The following is a 19,712-nucleotide window of genomic DNA, read 5'->3' as shown; positions in this document are numbered from 1 at the left end:
AAAGGGCAATAGCCTCCACAGCCTCATAGGGCAATTCAGAGCACAAAAAATGAGCTCCTATTCTGTGTCAGTCTCTGGCAGCATGCAACCATTCCCATGGGCTTCAGAGCACCCCTAGGTTAAGCTGGGCTTTGCAAACATCTCCTTCTCAAAGACATTAACAATCATTTTTTCAATCCATGTACATGGAAATGTGCAGCCAAATATACATACCCCAAACACGTGTCGCATGCACAACAGAAGTATGCCCACACACATCCATTCACAGCCAAATGTAGTATAAAGAAGCTCACTATATAAATAGGCATGCTTAAATGAAGTCTCTTGCTTAAATAAGGCTGACATAAACACTCTTATGCTGCCTGTTGCATCCCATGTAGAAGTCTGTGAAGTGGCAACCATGTTGGAACAACTGGAGAAACCCCAGCAAACCATGTTAACAACCCACTCTGAAAGACAACAGACATGAAGGACAAGTGAGCTCAGAATCCTGATGTAACATATCACTGGTGAAGATTTTGTGAAAAGGAGAAAAGGCAGGTAAGTTTTGTGGTTTTGTGTTATCTGCAACATCAAGACAGATGTCTTGGTGCAATAAGAAATTGCAAACAATTAGAGGAGAGTACTAAAGCAGCAGCCCACACAAAACTAAAGTTATAAGAATAAACCTGACATTCTCAGCTGAAAAAAAAAAAAACCACAAAAAAAAAAAAAAAAGGAAAAAGGAAAATAACTTCCCCCTCTTTCTCTGCATCTTTGGAAGGACACCAGATGACTGTCCATACCTCTCAACTTTCCTCATGTCTGTACTCATCAGTATGGTTTTATGGACATTTTCTGTCTTATCCTTTTCAAAACATTTCAAGAAACTGTTAAAACTGTTTTATCTGAGGATGGGTAGGAAGGACCGGCTGTCAGAAAGGACTCTCTGAACCTCCCTCTAGCAACCCTACTTCACATTCAGCCCACATACCAGGCCCATCTCTATCAGTGTTCTGGCTCATTTTGTCAGGCCTGTTGCATCTGCTCAGAACTTCCTTCCCACTAATGAGTCCTCTCTAATTGATCTTCAGAGTACATAATTCTTCAGTCTCAATCATCCATGACCTAAAGATGCTGTCAATGGCAGCATGGCCATGCTTGCCATCCGAGAGGCAAATCCCACTTTGTACTCACTCTCTTCACTGAACTCTCTGCTCTTTACACATGGTAGGTAGAATGATTACTTCACCTTCCAAGTGAAAAGACAAATATAGAAAGGTCAAGCAATGCAGAGGCAGTTGCAACAGTGGGTACAAACTCCATGTTTTCTTCTCCCTTCATTTCCAACCCTCTGAAGTACAAACTTATGTATAGTGACATAAGTCAGCAGTATTTCTACCCATTCAACATTACCATTTTATTCCTGGTTGGACCATTTTCATTTCATTAATGCTTTCCTATGAAAATATTTCAGAATTGCTTTACAAAAAAAACAACCAAAAAAAAGCGGTTTAAAAAGATTTCACTCTTAATCATGCAGGGATATATTTTCAAAGCAGTATGCCAGGAGTATTCCACGTGACTCCCATTCATGTTAAAATTAGAGTCACCAGAATAAACCCCATATGCTGCTTTGAAAAGGTACTGCAACATGTCCAAAGAAAATTTCCTCAATTTAATGGTGCTTGCACAGTTTTTCTGTTTGCCTTTCTTCCTTTAATTTCAGACTATAATTTTAATAGCCTTTTTTAATTATTATTTAAATAACACTTTGTAGTATTTGGAAAAATAGAAGTAAGTGATTTGCTGGTTATCTTGGTTCCTCTGTGGTTCTTTTATTTTACAATTACCAATTTAAACAGAATAGCTTTGCTTTGTAGGGTGAAAAGCTTCCAATATCACTGCTTTTTGATACGGTCACTGTAGACAACCTTCTTATTGGAGCCACAGTGAGGTCTGTCTTTCTCACCTCAGCTGTTGTCCTATCTAGTGATGCTCAATATTTGTGTGTTAGCCTGAGATTAGTTTTTGCAGCTGGACAGTGGGGAAATTTTTCCAGAAAGGCTGACTCATGTATGGGTTTCTACATTCAAGGTCCCAGTCTCACATGTGGATCTTCTGCAACATCTGTGGCAGCTGCAGAAGCTCACCCACCCAAAGCCAGCTGCAGTGCTGGGCTTGCTGTGAGTACAGTTTGTCCCAGTTTGCCATGGTAGTCACAGTGAGCATTGCATATGCTGTGCTCACGTATGCACATACTGATAAATACCAGTTGATTATTAAAATTGTCATTTATGACTATAGTCTTCCCAGTCATCTGAAGAGAGAGAGAGAACATTTTAATTTCTGACAGCTCTGGTTCTGGTTGTCATTGGTCTCTGATTTTTAGTGCTTACTAGCACTGTGCATGAGAGATTGTGCACAGAAAGACGGTGTGAATGCCATCTCTCCCTTTTTAGCTTGTCCTCATGATTGCCCCAAATTGCAACACATTTTAATTTCAGCCATTTACATCACACATGCAGCAAACACTGCATCTAATCGCTTCCTTACTTCAGCTTCTAAAGGATGTAAGCCAAGGGAAAATAGTTTGCTTAAACGTGAAATGTGCTTGCACCACAGGAAAAACAGTGTATTTCCTTGCTAACAGAACCGTGTATCAGGACACCAGAAAAGAAATCAAGATAAGGTTATCCTGTCATTACAGAACTGACAAGTAAAGTGTCAGCTAAGTTCCCATCTCCACCACTAATTTTCCAGGCAACATGCAACAAGACATTAATTTATGTATTCTTGTTATCATAGAATCATAGCATGGTTTGTGTTGGAAGGGACCTTAAGGATCATCCACCCAACTAAAAACTAATTAACATCACCTTTCATTTCTTCTTTTGTACCCTTTGCATGTTCTGTCAGTTTAAATGCTTTCCTTTGGTCAGAAACCTGTGCTTGAGAGAAATACCTGAAATTTCCCAGGATGGTGGAGTGACAGCTTGCACATGGAGCTAGAACTTGTAAGCAATGGGGCTTTAGCTAAAGCAGGGGCTGGTGTGCAAGACAAGCACTTAATAAAACCCAACACCCCAAACCAACCACAAAACAACAGCCCCCAAACTAATCCACAAGTAGCCAAACATCGCTCTGCCATTGCTAGACACATTGCCTACTTTAAGTATTAGAGCTCAACTACTCTAACGAGTCACTCGTAGTTAGAGCAGTTACCACATCAACTGAGCTAAAGAAGTAGCCTGTGGTAAATATTTAGTAAAACAAACCTAAATGTTAGCAAGAACATTTTGAGGAAATGCTTTTGACCTCACATTTCTGAACAAGCTTGAATGCCTCTAAGTAACAACAGTTCAGCTGTCAGAGCTAAGACAAGTTAAAAATGCTTTAAAGGGGTCACTGCAGTTAATGGGGAAAGCCTGACTTCTTGAGAGCAGCTACTGCATCCATCACAAGGATCTTTTGCACTTACTTTAATATAAGAAAAAAAATTATGAGATTGGTTGATGCTGTATCTGTGTTTATTTCACTGATGATTAATGATAGGAATTACTATTTCTCCCTGTTTCATCCTGGATAAGAAAGTAGATTTTACACATAAAACTGCAGAATAATTCAGGTTGCTAGAAAGTACTAGGCATCATCAAGTCCTGCAGACACAGCAGAGCTAACCTCAAGCTTAAGTCACATTGCTCAGGGCCTTGTCTGGGTGAGTTTTGAGTTTTTCCAAGGATTCAGATTCCAAGCAACCTGCTGTTCCAGTGCTGCATCAGTATTGGTAACTGGGAACATTTTATCCTTAAATCCTACCGGATTCCTTCACTGAAACTTGTCTTTCCCTGTGTACTTCTGAGAAGGATATGCATCGTCTCTACAGCTTCTTGTTCAGACAGTGGAAGAAGACACAACTAGACCCATCCTCCTTCTCCCAGCCAGGATGCACAAATCTAGTAGCTTCACATTTCCCTTGAGAATCATGTGCTCCATCCCCCTTAATCATATTGGTAGTCCTTTGCTGGACTAGCCCCATTTGATCAAACTCTCCCCGTTACCGGGACAAAAAAAATGAACAGAGTCTGCCAACTGCTGCCTTACAAATGCCAAGTTGGGAAATAATCCCTTCCCCTTTGACCTGCTAGCTGTGCTTTAGTTAATGCAACCCAGCATGCAGCTAGTCCACGTCATACAAGGGTGCACTGCTGATTCATGGTGCTCATCAACACAGTGACCATCCTAGAAGCAAACACCTACAATTATATTTGTAAAACATGAAATTAGTCTTTCTGAGCTGTCAGTCTGCATTGGCAATCACCTATCCTCAGCTTGATGTGGTGTAGAAATCAATATCAAAGCCCTGGCCATCATAAAAATCACTACTAGATACTGAAGTGTTAAAATAAAGAAGCACAGAGAAGGAAATTAGAATAATCAAATTCTTTCAAATTATAATAACTAAAGCAAATTGAGCAGCTACGAAACATCCTGTTCTCTGGAGCTTAAAAGCAACAACACAACAAAAACCCCCTAACCTATGCAAAGCTAAATAAGCTTTATGGAGAGCTTTTCTTTCTTTTCTCCCTAAGTAGAACCACCAGTTTAAAGATCTTGCTTTAGCTAGTACCTTAAAGATTGTACTCAGTGAAGGGCCATTTAGGCCATATTTATTACTGAAGCCATTTGCAAGCTGCACACATAAAATACCTTTTACCTCAGGTTTATCTCTCAGATTGTTGGAGATAGCTCTTTCTCTAACTAAATTAAACTTTGCAGCCCACTGTATGTGGAATTATGCTACATGAAAGAATAACCTGTTCTCTGCCATCATTATTAAAATGCTGTATTCACACCACTACTCATGAGGAAAGACTTTTTTTTTTGTCCATACAACTGCATTTTTAGGAATAAGAAACACATCTGTGAATGTAATTTTGACTTTAAAATTTTAACAGTGTCCTTCAGATTTCTGCCACTGTTGAAAATACATGGTTACCAGATTTCTACATCCAGTCACTAGTTTATACATGTGCTTTTTAATAGTAATAACATACAGGCCTTAAAATGCAGCTTAAGTATCAGTCATCTGACAATCAGATCGATTCAGATTTAAAATAAAAAATGTTGAGGAAGACAACAGCCCTTTAACAATTTCCAAATCCCTAGCTTACATAGAAAAGAGTTCTTGGAAGGATTCTGAAAACCTTGACAGCTATGAGATTACATTCTTCATCTCATACATCTGATTTTACAAAAATAAGGATGTTTCATTTTCCTACTCGGGGATTTTTGAGTTTCTACTTTCACTGTGAAGCACTGATCAATTGCTTCTGAAGAGGCTGGCTGTAACAATGACATAGGGAGACCCAGTTTCCTTTGGAGCATTGGTTAAGTAAAACAAAAAGTTCTAGGCAGCCTTTACATTCAAGCAAAATTGATACAACTGCAATTTTGAAGCTCTTGCTGCTGAGGTTCTCAGATAAGCAACACAACAAAGATCAGCCAGTTTCCCTGAGACAGAAAACAGATGCTTAAAATCTGAAGATACATCTCCAGAGAGAAAAAATTACCATAAAATTCAAAGCATGTGTATGAGCTATTTCCCCAGATGCTTCCATTCTTGCAGGCACAGTCTTGACATTCTTGATGCAAGGTTAGTTGTCACACATTTATTTTTCATGGTCATGGAATGAATATCTTGATATGGCAAGTTCTTCAATCAGCTGCACTAACGTCTTTTTCAAGGATTCTGACACAGATTTTGGTATTGGTTTCTTCATCTGTCTCTGGTGCTTGACTTTAAATGCTTAAATGCTACAAAACCTCTCTCCACTCCTGCCCTCAATTTATAAGGTGATATTCCCCAGCTTTCATGTTTCATAGATGTTACTGGGGGCCTTGCTTCTCTGCCTGCCATAATCAACATATAATGGTAACTTGAGGAACTAGGAGGGAGCCTATCAATAAATAACCCGTAACATTTTTAATATGGCTACTCAAATCAATACTGTAGAGGTGAAAGAGCAAAGACAAAAGGGCCTTACCACTTTCAGAGGCACACACAACACTTTCCACCTCACAATTAGCCATTTTGCTCTCAATGGAAAAGTGGCAGAACCCAAGTTTACACATCCCAGTTTCACCTCCATTCCCAAGTAGCAGTTGTCCCTGCAGTGGTCTCAAATCTAAATATTCTGTGGGAGAAATCCTAACAATTCCTTCAGAAAGCACATACTGAATACTTCACCTCCCATCCTCCTCCATTTTCCACTCATCCTCTCTCTGGAAACTTGAGGAAAGTTCATGTTGACACATCACAGCCCAGCCTAACCAGTGATAATGAACTGAGCAAGCTTTGCACAGCTCACATAGGACTCACTCTGCTATAGCTGCCCAACCCTCCGCGCTCAAGGTAACCTTACAGAGAGCCAGAAGAGGCAGGTCCCTCTTTTGGCCCCATGTCCACGGTGCAGACACCGCTGGCAATAGCTGGTGCACATACAGGAGAGAAGAGGAGAGCCCCTCTGCATCTGCACACCATCTCCACTGCTCACTCCAGCTCCCAGCAGCCCTTTCCTCCCACTTCCCTCTCTCGCAGTTGGTCTTAGTTGACGCTGCCGCATCGGAGAGGGGGATCGTTTTGTCAAAGGCTGGCCAGTTACCTCATGAGCTAAATATAGAGACATGCAGCAGCAGCGACTGACTGGCAAATGCCTTTTTAATGGTGACTGACGTATTCAATCCAGACAACAGGCAAGATGTAAACTGCAAACAATGAAGGACATTTGTGTAAGGACAGATGAGATTAAAACGATCAAACACCCTGGCTTTGCTGACAAGACACGTATGAAAGATTTCTGCTGCTCTTTTCAACCATGGTGCTATTTAGATTACAATTACTTAAAGTGAACCAACAATAATACAAGCTCTTCTGCTACTCTGAGAGAGGCTATAAAAATCTCATTGTCAGCTGCATCATTCATCACGATAACCTCAATGCAACTGAAACAAAATCTCCAAGACATCACCTCCCTCCCATTCCTTTCCTTTTTTATTTGCCTATAATAAGGGCTATAGTCTGGGGAGCTCTTGGGCTGAATTCCATGCATTGTGATTCACAAAATGAAAATCTGGTATTATATGCCCACTGACATTCACATCAGCAGCAATTCATGCAGCAAAAAGCCATATGCCATGCAACTCTGATTTAACTGTACTACAAAAACATATCCTAGAAAGAAGAAATAAAAATACAGAGACAAGAGTTGTTCCCAGGATCTGATTATTACCCACACTTTAGAAAAGGAATGACAGGGACAATCTCACAAAATGCACTGTTCTGGTGACAGTTCAAGTTATGTTATATCATTTTCCTTAGTGACTAACACACCCTACATGCAAGTGAAGAACACTTTCCCAGTGCAAAGGGTTTCTGCAGAGTAGAAAAAAAGCAGTTAGCACAGATAACCTGCAGTCAGTGTTTCTCCTCCGGTTATTGGGCTTTCCACTCAATCATATTTTTGAAGGCTGAGATGTTTATTGGTTTGATCAGCACCCACAGAGATGAAAATGAAGACTGCTTTGAAAATATGAAGTACCAACAGTTTTAAAAATTGCCATCTCCAGGGTGTCAAGTAGACCCGTATGTGTTCTACAGTAACACACAGGCTTCATTAGAAAGTTGGGGGATAAAATCCACTCTGCCAAGGATGGCCATGTTTTTCACAAAAATGGTATTTCACTGCTGAAACCAACAGTAACTTTCATCACTGGAGAAAGCATAAGACAAACTAGTTTATGACCAAGGAATGGATTATACTAAAATACTCTTTTCCTTTTTTTTCTTTTTTCTTTTTTTTTTTTTTTTAATAACAGATATTTTGTTGAGACACCTCTTCCTCCCCTTGATTTTTGCTTGAAGAATCCATCTCCCTCTTTGTGTACCTATCCTGGCATTTAAATGGGCAGAACTGCAGGTTTAAAATGCTTTTGCCTTTAAGCCTATGCCCTCCCAGAAATCACTGCATTTGTGATTACTGGAGAAGGTTAGTTCTGCTGGGATAACAACTAGGTGTGATCCTGTTACCAAAGATCTTTGAAGCCTTCTGGCCAAGACAGCAAATACCAAATATACCATTTTTAATGCAAAAAAAAAAAAAGAAAAGAAAAAAGAAAAAAAAAACTACAAAAATAGTTCATAAGCTGCAAAGTGCAGAGAAAAGGCAAGTGTTGTTCCTTACTGCTTCATTATCCAGTCTAAGTACTTACATTTTTCAAATTATTTTTTTAAAATGTATTTGCCTTCTTGACAATGCCAATTTTTGAAAAATTTTCAAAAGGATGGAGGCAACTAGATTTAAAAATGCAATACTCTTTTTCAGTTCCTTTGACCCTGACACTACCAACCTTTGGGGGATGAATATTTAAGTTTAGATCTGATTTTTCCAGACTGATGCTTCAATAAGCGGAAGAATGCACCTTCAGAGTCTTAAACACCCCTTTTCTCAGGTTCCTGCAGCCAGAAGCAGCAGACATGTCATAAACTGGCTTTGACAAACACAGTGGGATATATTTGATATATCTGGCAGCTGTAGATAAATACACAGAGATGGAGAAGACTTAACTGAGCCATTCCCAAATGAGCAGCCAATGAAGGAATAAACTTGTAATATCCAGGCCACAAGAAGTGTAGCAGCAACACCAACAAAATGCTAGGAAAAGGTTTTTAATAGTCTCTCCCTACACTGTGTTAAAATGCACTGCTGAAAGAAGCCACTTCTTAAGGAGGTGATTGCTAATAGAATAGACCTGACCACCTTCCTGCAGCCAATTATGCTCCTGTAGGAGATTCCCATTGTATTTGGAAGACTTTTTTTTCTTCAATTAAAAAAGTCACATTTTCTTCATAAACCATGCATCAGACTTGCAAAATGTTAATTGCTATACATTTTTTAATAAATTAATGCCTTATGCAATTAATGATACAATGTATTTTTAGTAACTGTTTCCAATAAAAGTTAATAAATTGCTAATGGCCTCAGGTATGAAAACATGGAATTTAATTTGTGACAATCTGCTTAAGCCTGGGGAATACTGAACTCACTTGATATGAGAATAATTTATTTGTGGTATCCCTGACTGATATAAACAAAGCATTGCCAAGGGAAGTTGCAATAAAGCTAATGGAGAAGTGCAATCATTCCATTGGCCCTGCATTTCCCCCAGGTAAAATGTAAACAGCCTTCCAAAGCTTCTTTCAAAGGAAGTTAAATGTATTTGTTTCAGATTGGTGAAAAAGCACCCAAAAGAAAACAATAAATGCTTTGGAAAACATCCGTGAAGAGCTGTTTATCATCTCTTTCCCCCTTATCACTGAAAGGAAAAGGAAGTGACAGACAGATTTACAGAATGACCAAAGGATTTTACTCTCAAGTTTGCTTGAATTAATTTTTGTCCTGCTTGAGGTAATGGCTCTTTCATGCTCCCTGAGCTACCATTGGTCATCCTCCTCCAAGCATCCCTCTGAGAAGGAGGGAAAGAGGGGCACAGACACAGATGAAAGCGGTGCCCTTGGGACACCCTGGAGCTGTGCAGCACCAGCTGCAGCCTGGAGCTGTGACAAGGCGCAAGTAGGCTGGAGCAAACAGCCAGACATCCTGGTTCTGCTTTTGGCCCTGCCACTGCTTCACTGCCAAGGCACTTGAGCTCTGGGTACCTTTTCATCTTTACACCACTTTTACGTTCTCGTAAACTGGGGTTATCAAGACTAAGACAACTCTGCAACAAACATTAAAGTGCAGAACATGGCTAGCACCACTAGATGGGATCACTTGAGCGTGCCAGGAGACCTGCTTCTCCCCTCCAGGTGTGCAGCAAAGCCCTGATGCTTCCAGGTGAGGCATGGAGCTGCCATGGCAAGGACTAGGACAACAAGATTACAGTGGGCATTTCAGACAGGATCTGTGCACAGTCTGCTCCTGGAGTCTCCCTGATTTTCAGAAGAACCAGCAAAGCTGGTGCAGCTCCTCTGTCACCTTGCTGCTCTGACCCTTTCCAAATGACCCTCTATACCTTTGCTTCCTTACGGGTAACTCGCATTATCTGGTGGTGGTGTTGGCCCACAGCATGTGTTTCCACACAAAACACCACTCCCAGAAGTAGGCTCTTTAAAAGCCTGGCCTTGAACACTTAGTCATATTTTGAACCTAGCCTTGCACAATTATTTATCCTCCAGCTGCTGAAAGTATGAGAACACTAGACAAGCTGAGAAATCTGTGGCATGGCATTTCCAACCCATCACTGAGCAAGGAAATGGTATTCTTCATTTTTATGTTATGCTTGGTTACCTTTTCTGTTATCTTGTCACAGAGAAAGGAAAAATGTTCACAAGGTCTGAGCACGAGCATAAACATCTTTTGTGGTTATCAAATGCCTCACTGTTTGCTTTGGTATTTAATTACAAAACTCACATAGGGCATTTATTGTTTGCATCTGCTGTCACTGTGAACAATATCTACTCTAATGATTACCAAACAAGACAGTTTGTTAGGAGTGCACCTGTCAGTGACATATATTATCGTCTTGCTGAGCAGACCCCACTCCTGCATGGGGATCCAGTGCTGCAGCTTGGTGTGTCACTAAAATAGCCACATGTCACAAAAGTGCTGTCAGGGTACCCAGGCTGGACACTGTGAAATGAATGCTAGCTTTGCCAGAATGCTGAAACCACCATTTTGGGAGGTTTCTAAGAATGTTTTTATTATTACAAAATAAATTTTCATAGAACAATGAAAAGCTGGAGTTTTATACTCTGATGATGTCAAACCCACAGCCAGCAGGCAAAATAAATTAATCAGAGATCTCAGTAATGAGAAAAATGTATCAGTTGCATCACTAGCAAACCTCATGGGTTGGGTTGGAAGTCACCTAGAAGATCATCAAGTTCCACCCACCCTACCATGGCGTGGGCAAGGACACCTCCCACTAGACCAGGTTGCTCAAAGCCCCATCCAACCTGGCCTTGAACACTTCCAGAAACAGGGCATCCACAACTTCCCTGGGCAACCTGTTCCAGTGTCTCACCACCCTCACAGAGATTTCTTTCTAATGTCTAACCTAAACCTACCCTCTTCGAGTTTAAACCCATTACCCCTCATCCCATGGTTACAAGCCCTTGTAAAAAGTCTGTCCTCAGCTCTCTTGTAGGGCCCCTTCAGGTACTGGAAGGCTGCTATAAGGTCTCCCTGAAGCCTTCTCTTCTCCAGGCTGAACAATCCCACCTCGTATTTACCCTCCTGCTCTTTAAATGTGTAGTTTGAGTCCATGCAGTTGATTTTGATTTCAAGCACCATATACCACAGAACTTCCAAAGTTTTTCAGTTTTGGCATCCCCTAGTTAACTTTAGCCATGTTGAAATTATAATCCGTGTCTTGTGGTGAGTAGTCATTTTTGGCCATCTAAAACCCTAAAACTATGCTAGTACACTAATAAAAGCAATTATCGTTATGCCCATTCTCTACAAAGCAGCTTCAAAGCCCTGGTAGGTGGATCAGATAATTTCATTTTTCTTCTACACCAGGACTGGAAACAGTAATTTTTATTCTTAATGTTTTGTTATTGTTGGTTTGTTTGTTGTGTTTGGGTTTTTTTTAAGATGGCACTACACTAGGCACAAAATTAGCAAATTGTTCATACTGTTCTGCAGGTCTAATAACAGAAGCTGTGCCTGGCCCTGCAATACAAATAATCCATTTGCTCACCCTTCCTCCTATTAGCATGTGAACTTCAAACGTTCAAAAAGCAGCATGCTGAAATCTCTGGACACCAGAGCTACGGGCATAATCTTGTCACCTACACAGTATCTCATCTGTGGTCTCCTTGTTTCACAAGAAACAATAAGTCTATTTTACAAGAAGATCACTAACAAGATAGGACCTCAATGTAAAACCTCATTAGGGCAACACACCTGCATATACTTAAGTACAACTAGTGGCAATCAACAAAATAGTTTCCATTGTGAGTATGCTTTCATTTGGCCCCATGGAAAGAATTTTACAGTGGGGCAGTTATCTTGAACCCTGCCTACCATCATGTTAAAAATAAACAAAAAAAACCCCAATCAGCTTAAGTACATCTTAGTCTGTGTGGCAGCAGAGCCTGCTTACCCTGAGCAGAGTGTAGGTGGTCCCTGCCCGAGGGAAACCTGAGTGATGGGCACCTATTTAAATGAGCAAGCTGGTGATTAAGGTTTCTAGATGCTGCAGTGTGAGATAACTCAGTCTAGCTTTCTTGCAGTCAGCACTGACTCCACAGATCAATACACAATGTTTTCTTCTGCTCCAGTAAAACACATAGAATTATGTAAAGCTTGGAGACAAGATCACATTTTTTGAAGTCACAAACCATGCTGTCTGCTCAGAAATGACTGTGGAGGACAGAGCTTGTAAAGTCTCCTTTGATCATCTGTAGGCTCAAATTTAAACAAAAAGGTTTCCAATGGAATTGTTGCAACTTGCACGTCTGTCTATCCAACCACATCCTAATTTCTCCAGAAAACTCATCAGACCTGAATTATGTATATCTTAAGATGCTATAAAGGCATAATACAAGCTTAGCTGCCTGACTGAATTATTTTATTCAGACATCTACTAGCATATTGAGAGACTGTGAAAAAGATTTTAGGACTGACTGTATCCTACTATCACCATAGAGATCCAAGGAGTCTTTCTAATGCTGGAGTTGCCAAAGATGCCTCTCTTAATGAATGAGAATCAGAGAGACAAAGAACGACATTACAAACATTTCACTAAAACACCATAAAATTCTTCCAACTATAAGAAACACTTTTTAAATTTGTTTTTTAGGCTTTAAAAATTAACAAATCTATATGAAATTTCCACAACATGAATTGAAGAGCCACGATGGCACAGTATGCCATTTTGTCATCAGAAGAAAATCTTAATCTGTGGCTTAAAAAACCCTGAGAACAGCCACTGAAACCTGAGAGGATATATTCCATCACCTCACTTCTTTTCGAGCCTATCCTTCTCCAATGCAAGAGGTGGAAATAAATCTCTATATGTGCAAACAGACCTCCTACAGCCCCTTAATGTAAAAGTTACTGTGATTAATTAAAAGTTTAAACAAAAAGCTACTTTACTTCCATTATGATTAAAGATCAAAGCAAGTGGATCAGCTTTTTAGCAGAATCCCCAGGTATCAAGAGTTACCATCCAATATACTGAGAGTGACCAATTTTGGTTTGAAGATTTTATGGGAGGAAGGAAAGAAGGAAGAAAATGAATGATCCCATCAGCCAGGTGGGTAGCAAACTGTAGCAAAGTGGTATTTCATATATTACCATGAGAATCAAGTAATTGAACTGAAAAATAGTAACACAAAGATAAATAAAACATTTCTTTTTTTCACACCACTAAGCTACTGCATGTTCTTAGGTCTGATTTCCTGCTTTTCCAGGGAGCTGAATGCTCCCTGGGTCCACTGGGCCTTTGCCTGCCAAATGTTCAAAAGTGGCTGCATAGATACAGGTATCCTTAACACATAGGAAAGATGAAGAAAGAATACTTACATGCTGTGATCACCAAAGCTTCTTGCCAGGTAAGGATTAAAAATGGTGTTATTTAGCTTGGTAAAGCCATCAGCACTGGCAGCTGTCACCCACCAACCAGATGGGTAAACCTTGGTTCCACTATATAATGCATCATCCCCCACAAATCCAGAAGTGCTTCACAAGCCCACACAACAACACAGTTTGCTTCACTCACAGATCCCTTTAGACATTTATCAGCTGAGTAACACACATCACCACCACATGTCATTTGAAGTGGATAAGAGCACAAAAATCTCCTTATGACTAAAGAAAGGATTTAGATAAGCAGAACATAATTATGGAACTGTTAGAAATGAGAGGCGCAAGAGCTTAATATTCCCTCCCCTTTATGAAAACAGTTACAAAATCAAGACTGATTTCTGCAGGCAGGAAACCTGGGTTCATCTCTCATGCACCATAGTGCCACCACCAGACACAAATCCTGGTAGTCTGATGGCAAATTGATTTGCCCCATGGAGTTAAGAATCCCTAATGTCTCCAATGACGCGCAGTAGGACCTACTGCTGATCTCACTGGGTGAAGTCACAGGATTTTCAGAAACAGAAAACACAAAGAGAAAACTAGTCAGATCAGAGAAGAAATTAAGTGATCTCCCATGATGCTCCATAGCAATGTCTAGCACTGAAAAGTGGATTTCTTTGTTTTCTTTTTAGGGTAATCTGGGCTGTTGACAGAAATAGGACACTTCTTTTCCTGAATACTTCAGGATTACTAATAATATTCCAACTCAAGTTGTGGGAAATCATGTACAAAAATCCTTTTTCTATTGAGACAGAAGGCCTGAAAGTAATAGAATGTTTTTAATACATTTATTTTAAACAACCACTACTATCAAGTAGTCTTTAAAAAGTTGTTGCTTTTTAAAGTTCCTGATTTTAGGTTTCTGAACTGTACAGTGAATTACCTTCCTATTTCTCCTTCTGTGCTCCTGGACTAGGTAAGAGAAGCATGTCAGGGATTCCATGCAAGAACAAGCCTCTAGGCTTGCATCTCACATGCATTTGGGAATTCCCTGTCTTTTGCCAGGGCTTTGGTGCTGCTGACAACTATCTTACCTAAAAGAACTGAACAAAGGTTACTCCACACTGTATCCTAAGAAATCGTCTTCACTCTGCAGCAGAAAATGGACATTTAAACCACTTCAGTAATGGATGGTTCCAGTTAGAAGCTAAATCATTTTTGCTAGTTCTCACTTAACATTTGGTTCTGGTGAGCTCAGAGTTCTTGTATGGCACACGCTGACAGATTGCAGCAGTCTCACCTTTCATTCTCAACCAGCAGCTCTCAACCAACATGTCTCAGGGAGAGGCTTAAGATGCAAAGGTTCCCAACAAAGATAAGGATGCCAACTGGCCACAAAAGCACAAACTTTTCATTCTTACCAAGTGCCAAAGATACTGTTCAGCCTCATGATACATTAGACAGTCAAAACAGAATACCTAGGGACTACTAAACCAGGTAGTCCTGATCTCCTTAGCTTTGCTGAGGGTCAGGAGATTGGCTGAAACTTCCAGATTTCTATCTTACAACAAAAAGGGTGCAATACCGAAGAGTTTTTTGGTTGGATTTTAGGTTGATTGGTTTGCTTTTTGTTTTTTTTTTGTTTGTCTGTTTGCTTTAGCAGGCTAACCTGCATAGCACTTTGTCAGGATTGTGTCCACTCTTGAATATTTTATCACTTTAGTGCTCACATGAAATGAAAGGGATGCACAGAATTATCACCGCAGTACTGTCTTTGCATTATTTACAAGCTCGGAGGCTGCAGCACTTCAGCATAATATTGCTAACATAAAAAGGCAGAATTTCCCCTCAAGGTAGGTTTTTAGGTTTAGGTTCACAGTCTGCAGTGCAACATGATTGAAAATGGTCAATGAACCTCCCATCCCCTACCCTCACTTTCTGAATGCTGGCATTCTGACATGCAAAGAATCTGAACAGACAAAACTCCACAGCATTCAGCAGAATGGGGATTAGTAAATCCCTGTGCCTCCAGGGAAAGAATACATGGCCTTGTTTTACCATCCTGCCCAGTTATCCCCACCCCACCCTTTTTCTTGCCTTGTTAAAGTCCTCTGAAGTTGCCCTCATTTCCTTCCATGTCTTGTTCAAGAGTTGAATGCAGATACAGAAGAACTCTTCAAACGATCTGTCATGGGTGAAGAACATGGGATGGAAATCATTGCAGGTCTCACTGGCTAAAAACAGAAAAACAAGGGGGGTGGAATAAAACATGTACAGGCAGGAGTTTCAAAAAATAAACATAAAATACAATCAGCCACAAAATTTAGAAAACACTGTACTTGAGAGGAATCCCAGTTCTAGCAAAAGATGTCAAAACATTGTCCTGAAAAGCCAGCCTTGGTCTACAGTTGTAAAGACAATGAAACACGACATAGATCCTGTCTGTAGGAGACTAACAGCAAGAAGAAGAGGAAGCAACTACCTGTTTGCCTGAATATTCTCTCAACAGGTGTTTTGTTTGTGCCACGTTTTGTTGTTCAGCCAGGACAGAAAGACACAGGGAAGAAGCACAAGTCTCCTCATCAAAACAACAGCCTTCCCCACTGTTAACAGCATGTACCATATTGCCTGCTGAGAACCAACCACCAAACCTCATCAGTCACAAACCAGTATTAGATCAAACTGAAATGTGAAGCTCTGCTGACATGGCAGATGATCTACCATATTGTACATGGAAATACCACAGAGGCAGCCAGAAAAATCTAGATGGACACATAGACAAGAATATAACTAATGAAATTTGTTCTTTGAAAATAACTGGAAAAGAAATAAATGGATCCTCTGACATCTGTCCTTTATCTGAAATGGAAGAAAAAAAAAGAACCACAAAGCCAAACTTCCCTTTTTAAATCAAATACTGGTTTTAAGGAAGGAAAAAAAAAAAAAGAAAAATAGTAAAAAGAAAAAAAGAAAAAAAGAAAAAATAATACTATAGCGATGATTTCAAATAAGAAAAGTACAGTTTGGCAAGAACGTCCTTGAGTGAAGAATGAATTTTCATAAACTAAATGCTGAAGCAGTGATGCTGACCTCTGGGCACATCTGAGCAACCTGGGAACAGAAGGGGCTTTAGACAAGGACTGGAAAGGATCCTTGCCATAACTTGCAGGGCCACCTCAGTAGTTTGCATATTTATGCTCTCAAAAAACTAACCAACAACAAAAAAATCATTATGTTGACTAAGTCGAAGTTGACTACACCTTTCTTCATACACCCAGCCCCCAAATCTCTCAGCTTTAGCTTTCAACTCTGCAGAAGTGCTCCTTTGGACGCTTCCAGCAGTCACTCATGTCTATACAGCAGCAGCTTTCCTTACTTTCATCATCAAAGAGCCACTGCCTAGGTAAGCTTCCTCCTCTGCAAGAACAGCGGAATTATCAAGCACTCGGATAAATAACCCTTTTCCTGAGGCTGGATCACCGTCTGACATCCACTTTCCCTCAGTGGAACTAGAGAAATTAGAATGAAGATTCTTTGCAGGAGAAGGTGAATGGCTCAGGCAGGCTGACTAGTTGCATCAGCTGCAAACACTTGGTCTTGGTACATCTTCTAGCCACAGAACTGCCCTTCCAACATGTTCAGTGACCTCTGCTGCACTAGCAGCTCTGTCATAGGAACACAAGCTGTGCTTAAAATCACCTGAACCCTTAAAGAAGAAGAGTTTCTGATCTCCAACATGCAGTATTCCAATTATAAAGCAAAACTCTGAAGCTAAATTTGAAACTTAATTTTAACATCAGATTTGCTAAGATCTAATCAATTCTTCAGCTACGTAGTGAGGATGAGAGTTAATTTTGGAGTACAGGTTTCATTCTAATCAAGCAAACCCCATTTACTTCAAAGGTTGTGCAGACAAGGGGGAATTAGTCAAAGCAGAGATCTGTATTTATAAGGCACAACTCAGCCCCTTTAAAAGAAGAAAATGCCTCAGGCATGATTTTCAGAGCACCTTCAGCATTCATTGGAGCTGAATGGGCTCAACACTTCCAATAATCATACCTTCATGCTGTAATCATGTCAGAGACACAACAGAACAGATTCTCAGAGGGCACTTGTCTTTAAATCATGAAATACTATAATGATGATAAGAAACAAGACCAAGCAGAAGAATGCAGCCAGTATCTTCACTGTATAAATCACAGCACAAAACAAGGCAATAACCCTCAACATGCACTGGCCTTTCTGATCCTCCTTAGAGCCTGAGCTTACCACTGCTCCTGCTCATAAAAATCAATAAATCAAAATTAATGGAAAGACTAGAGATACTCAGAAACTTGCATTGGTTCTAACTCATGCTCTTTACAACAATCAGCCCCAAACTGTATCTACTATGGGACTGTTCTGCATGCAGAATCAGAGGTGCCACTTCCCCCTGCCCCAGCCTTTTTTAAGTAGGCAACATAGTGTGTTTTATGCCTTTTCAGTCTGAAAATAAGACTAAAATTCACTATTATTGATATAAATGGAGAAAGTTAGGCCTGTTAGAAAGCAAGATCAATGTCTTAAAGCACAAAACAAATTCTAAGAAAAATTCAAAACAAATTGTAAACAGATTTCTCAATATTTCCACCATCATCCAGATAGTAGAGAAAAAAATTATAATCCATACTTGACTTCAAAGTTAGCTTTTTGTATGTCTCAAATTTCTATCCAAAATAATACAATTTGATGGAAAAATCACAAACAAAGCACATCAGTGGTGTTTCCACTATAGAATATCTACAGGCTGCAGCCCAAGTCATGGCTACGTTCTCTTCCTCGTATTTAAATGTCTAATGAAAACAACTCTTGTCTCAATCCTTTCTTTCTCCTTTTGACGGGTAACAAGAGGATTAATGAAAAGGCAATACTCTGTTATTAGTGGTTTCCAGAGCAGAGTAAGACCAAGTCACAACCTGGCCATCTCTGCAAAGTGGACAAATTTAGAGGCTGCTCAGTTTTACTGATTAAAAACTTCATGGATTTCTTTTTTTACTAACTTGCAATTTGACTAGTTCTAAACTGAAACAGAAGTCCAGCATTAGAATAATTTGAAGACCTTCTACGTAAGAGCTGCATGCAAAATTCTTGTCGTTAAGACCAGCACCCTCTAACCTTCATTTTTGCAAGCAGCGACTAACCACATTTATAACCACACAAAACCACACACATGGCTGCAATGCAGGGACACAAATCATCATGATTATTTAATAACACCCTCAAGTTTTAATTATGCCTCTGTGAGATCACCTTCAAAAGGCAAGTCACGGATGTCTGGCCTACATAAATCAGGTGAAGATATAGTTGATTTTCCTTTCTTGGCACAACCCTTAGAGCTGTAGATCAATGTGCTACCTCTCAGGATTCAAGTAGTCCTTCAAGCTTCTAGCTGATCTATAGCTGTGACTTTGAGGAAGAAGTTTCATTCATTTCTCATCATAAATTGCACAGGCAAAAAAAGAGCTAATTTCTACCTGGGAGTTTATGTGCTTTCTTCAGTGCATATTTTTAGTGTCTACCCAACACAATTTTGTCTGTGAGTTCATCTCCTCAATTACAACAAAGACATTCAAGCCACTGTTCAAGTGGTAAACAGATTTGTTATGTTGCTCCTCTGTGGATTAGTGGAAAACAAGAGAAAAAAGAAAACAAATTGCAAAAGAAAATCGTTATACTTTCATTTTTTACCTCATCTCTAAATACCTTTTCCCATGAGAAACGACATCATCAGGGCCAAATTTCTTTTAGCTATGTCACAACACTTAGGTATTTGCATATTTGCACAAGCCTGTTTCAATAACTGTTTGACTTGAAGTACAGCAAAGATTTAAATTTCAAAGCTGATGTGTTAAACTGAATACAGACAACAGGGATTTCTGCTTGCAATACAGACTCCAGGAACAGACAATTGCACCAGACCAGACACCAGGCTGGTGTGCCACCTCACTGTCCAAACTGCTATGAACAGAAGGCCACCAGTTCAACGGAAGCTGGCTGACAGCTGAAGTGCTGGTTACACCCTTCCCCCATCTTAAAAAGCAGGCTGTCTGTGGGTATCTATAACTGATTTCCACCTGGAAAGGTGGAAAAAATACCCAC

At 40.0% G+C, this 19,712-nt stretch overlaps 1 protein-coding gene across 4 annotated transcripts in view; it reads right to left on the bottom strand.

Moving 5' to 3' along the window:
• Window positions 1-19,712, bottom strand: part of ELMO1 (engulfment and cell motility 1) — a 310,135-nt gene that overhangs the window by 92,024 nt on the left and 198,399 nt on the right. For all 4 annotated transcript variants that reach the window (XM_051610348.1, XM_051610346.1, XM_051610349.1 and 1 more), the window contains one exon: window positions 15,672-15,808. In XM_051610348.1, coding sequence (XP_051466308.1) covers window positions 15,672-15,808 — 137 coding nt within the window. The remainder of the gene's footprint in view (window positions 1-15,671; window positions 15,809-19,712) is intronic.

Source organism: Apus apus, chromosome 2, assembly GCF_020740795.1.
Source record: "Apus apus isolate bApuApu2 chromosome 2, bApuApu2.pri.cur, whole genome shotgun sequence".
Classification (NCBI taxonomy): domain Eukaryota; kingdom Metazoa; phylum Chordata; class Aves; order Apodiformes; family Apodidae; genus Apus; species Apus apus.
Note: the sequence above shows the minus strand (reverse complement) of the source record. Positions and strands in the feature narration are given on the sequence as shown.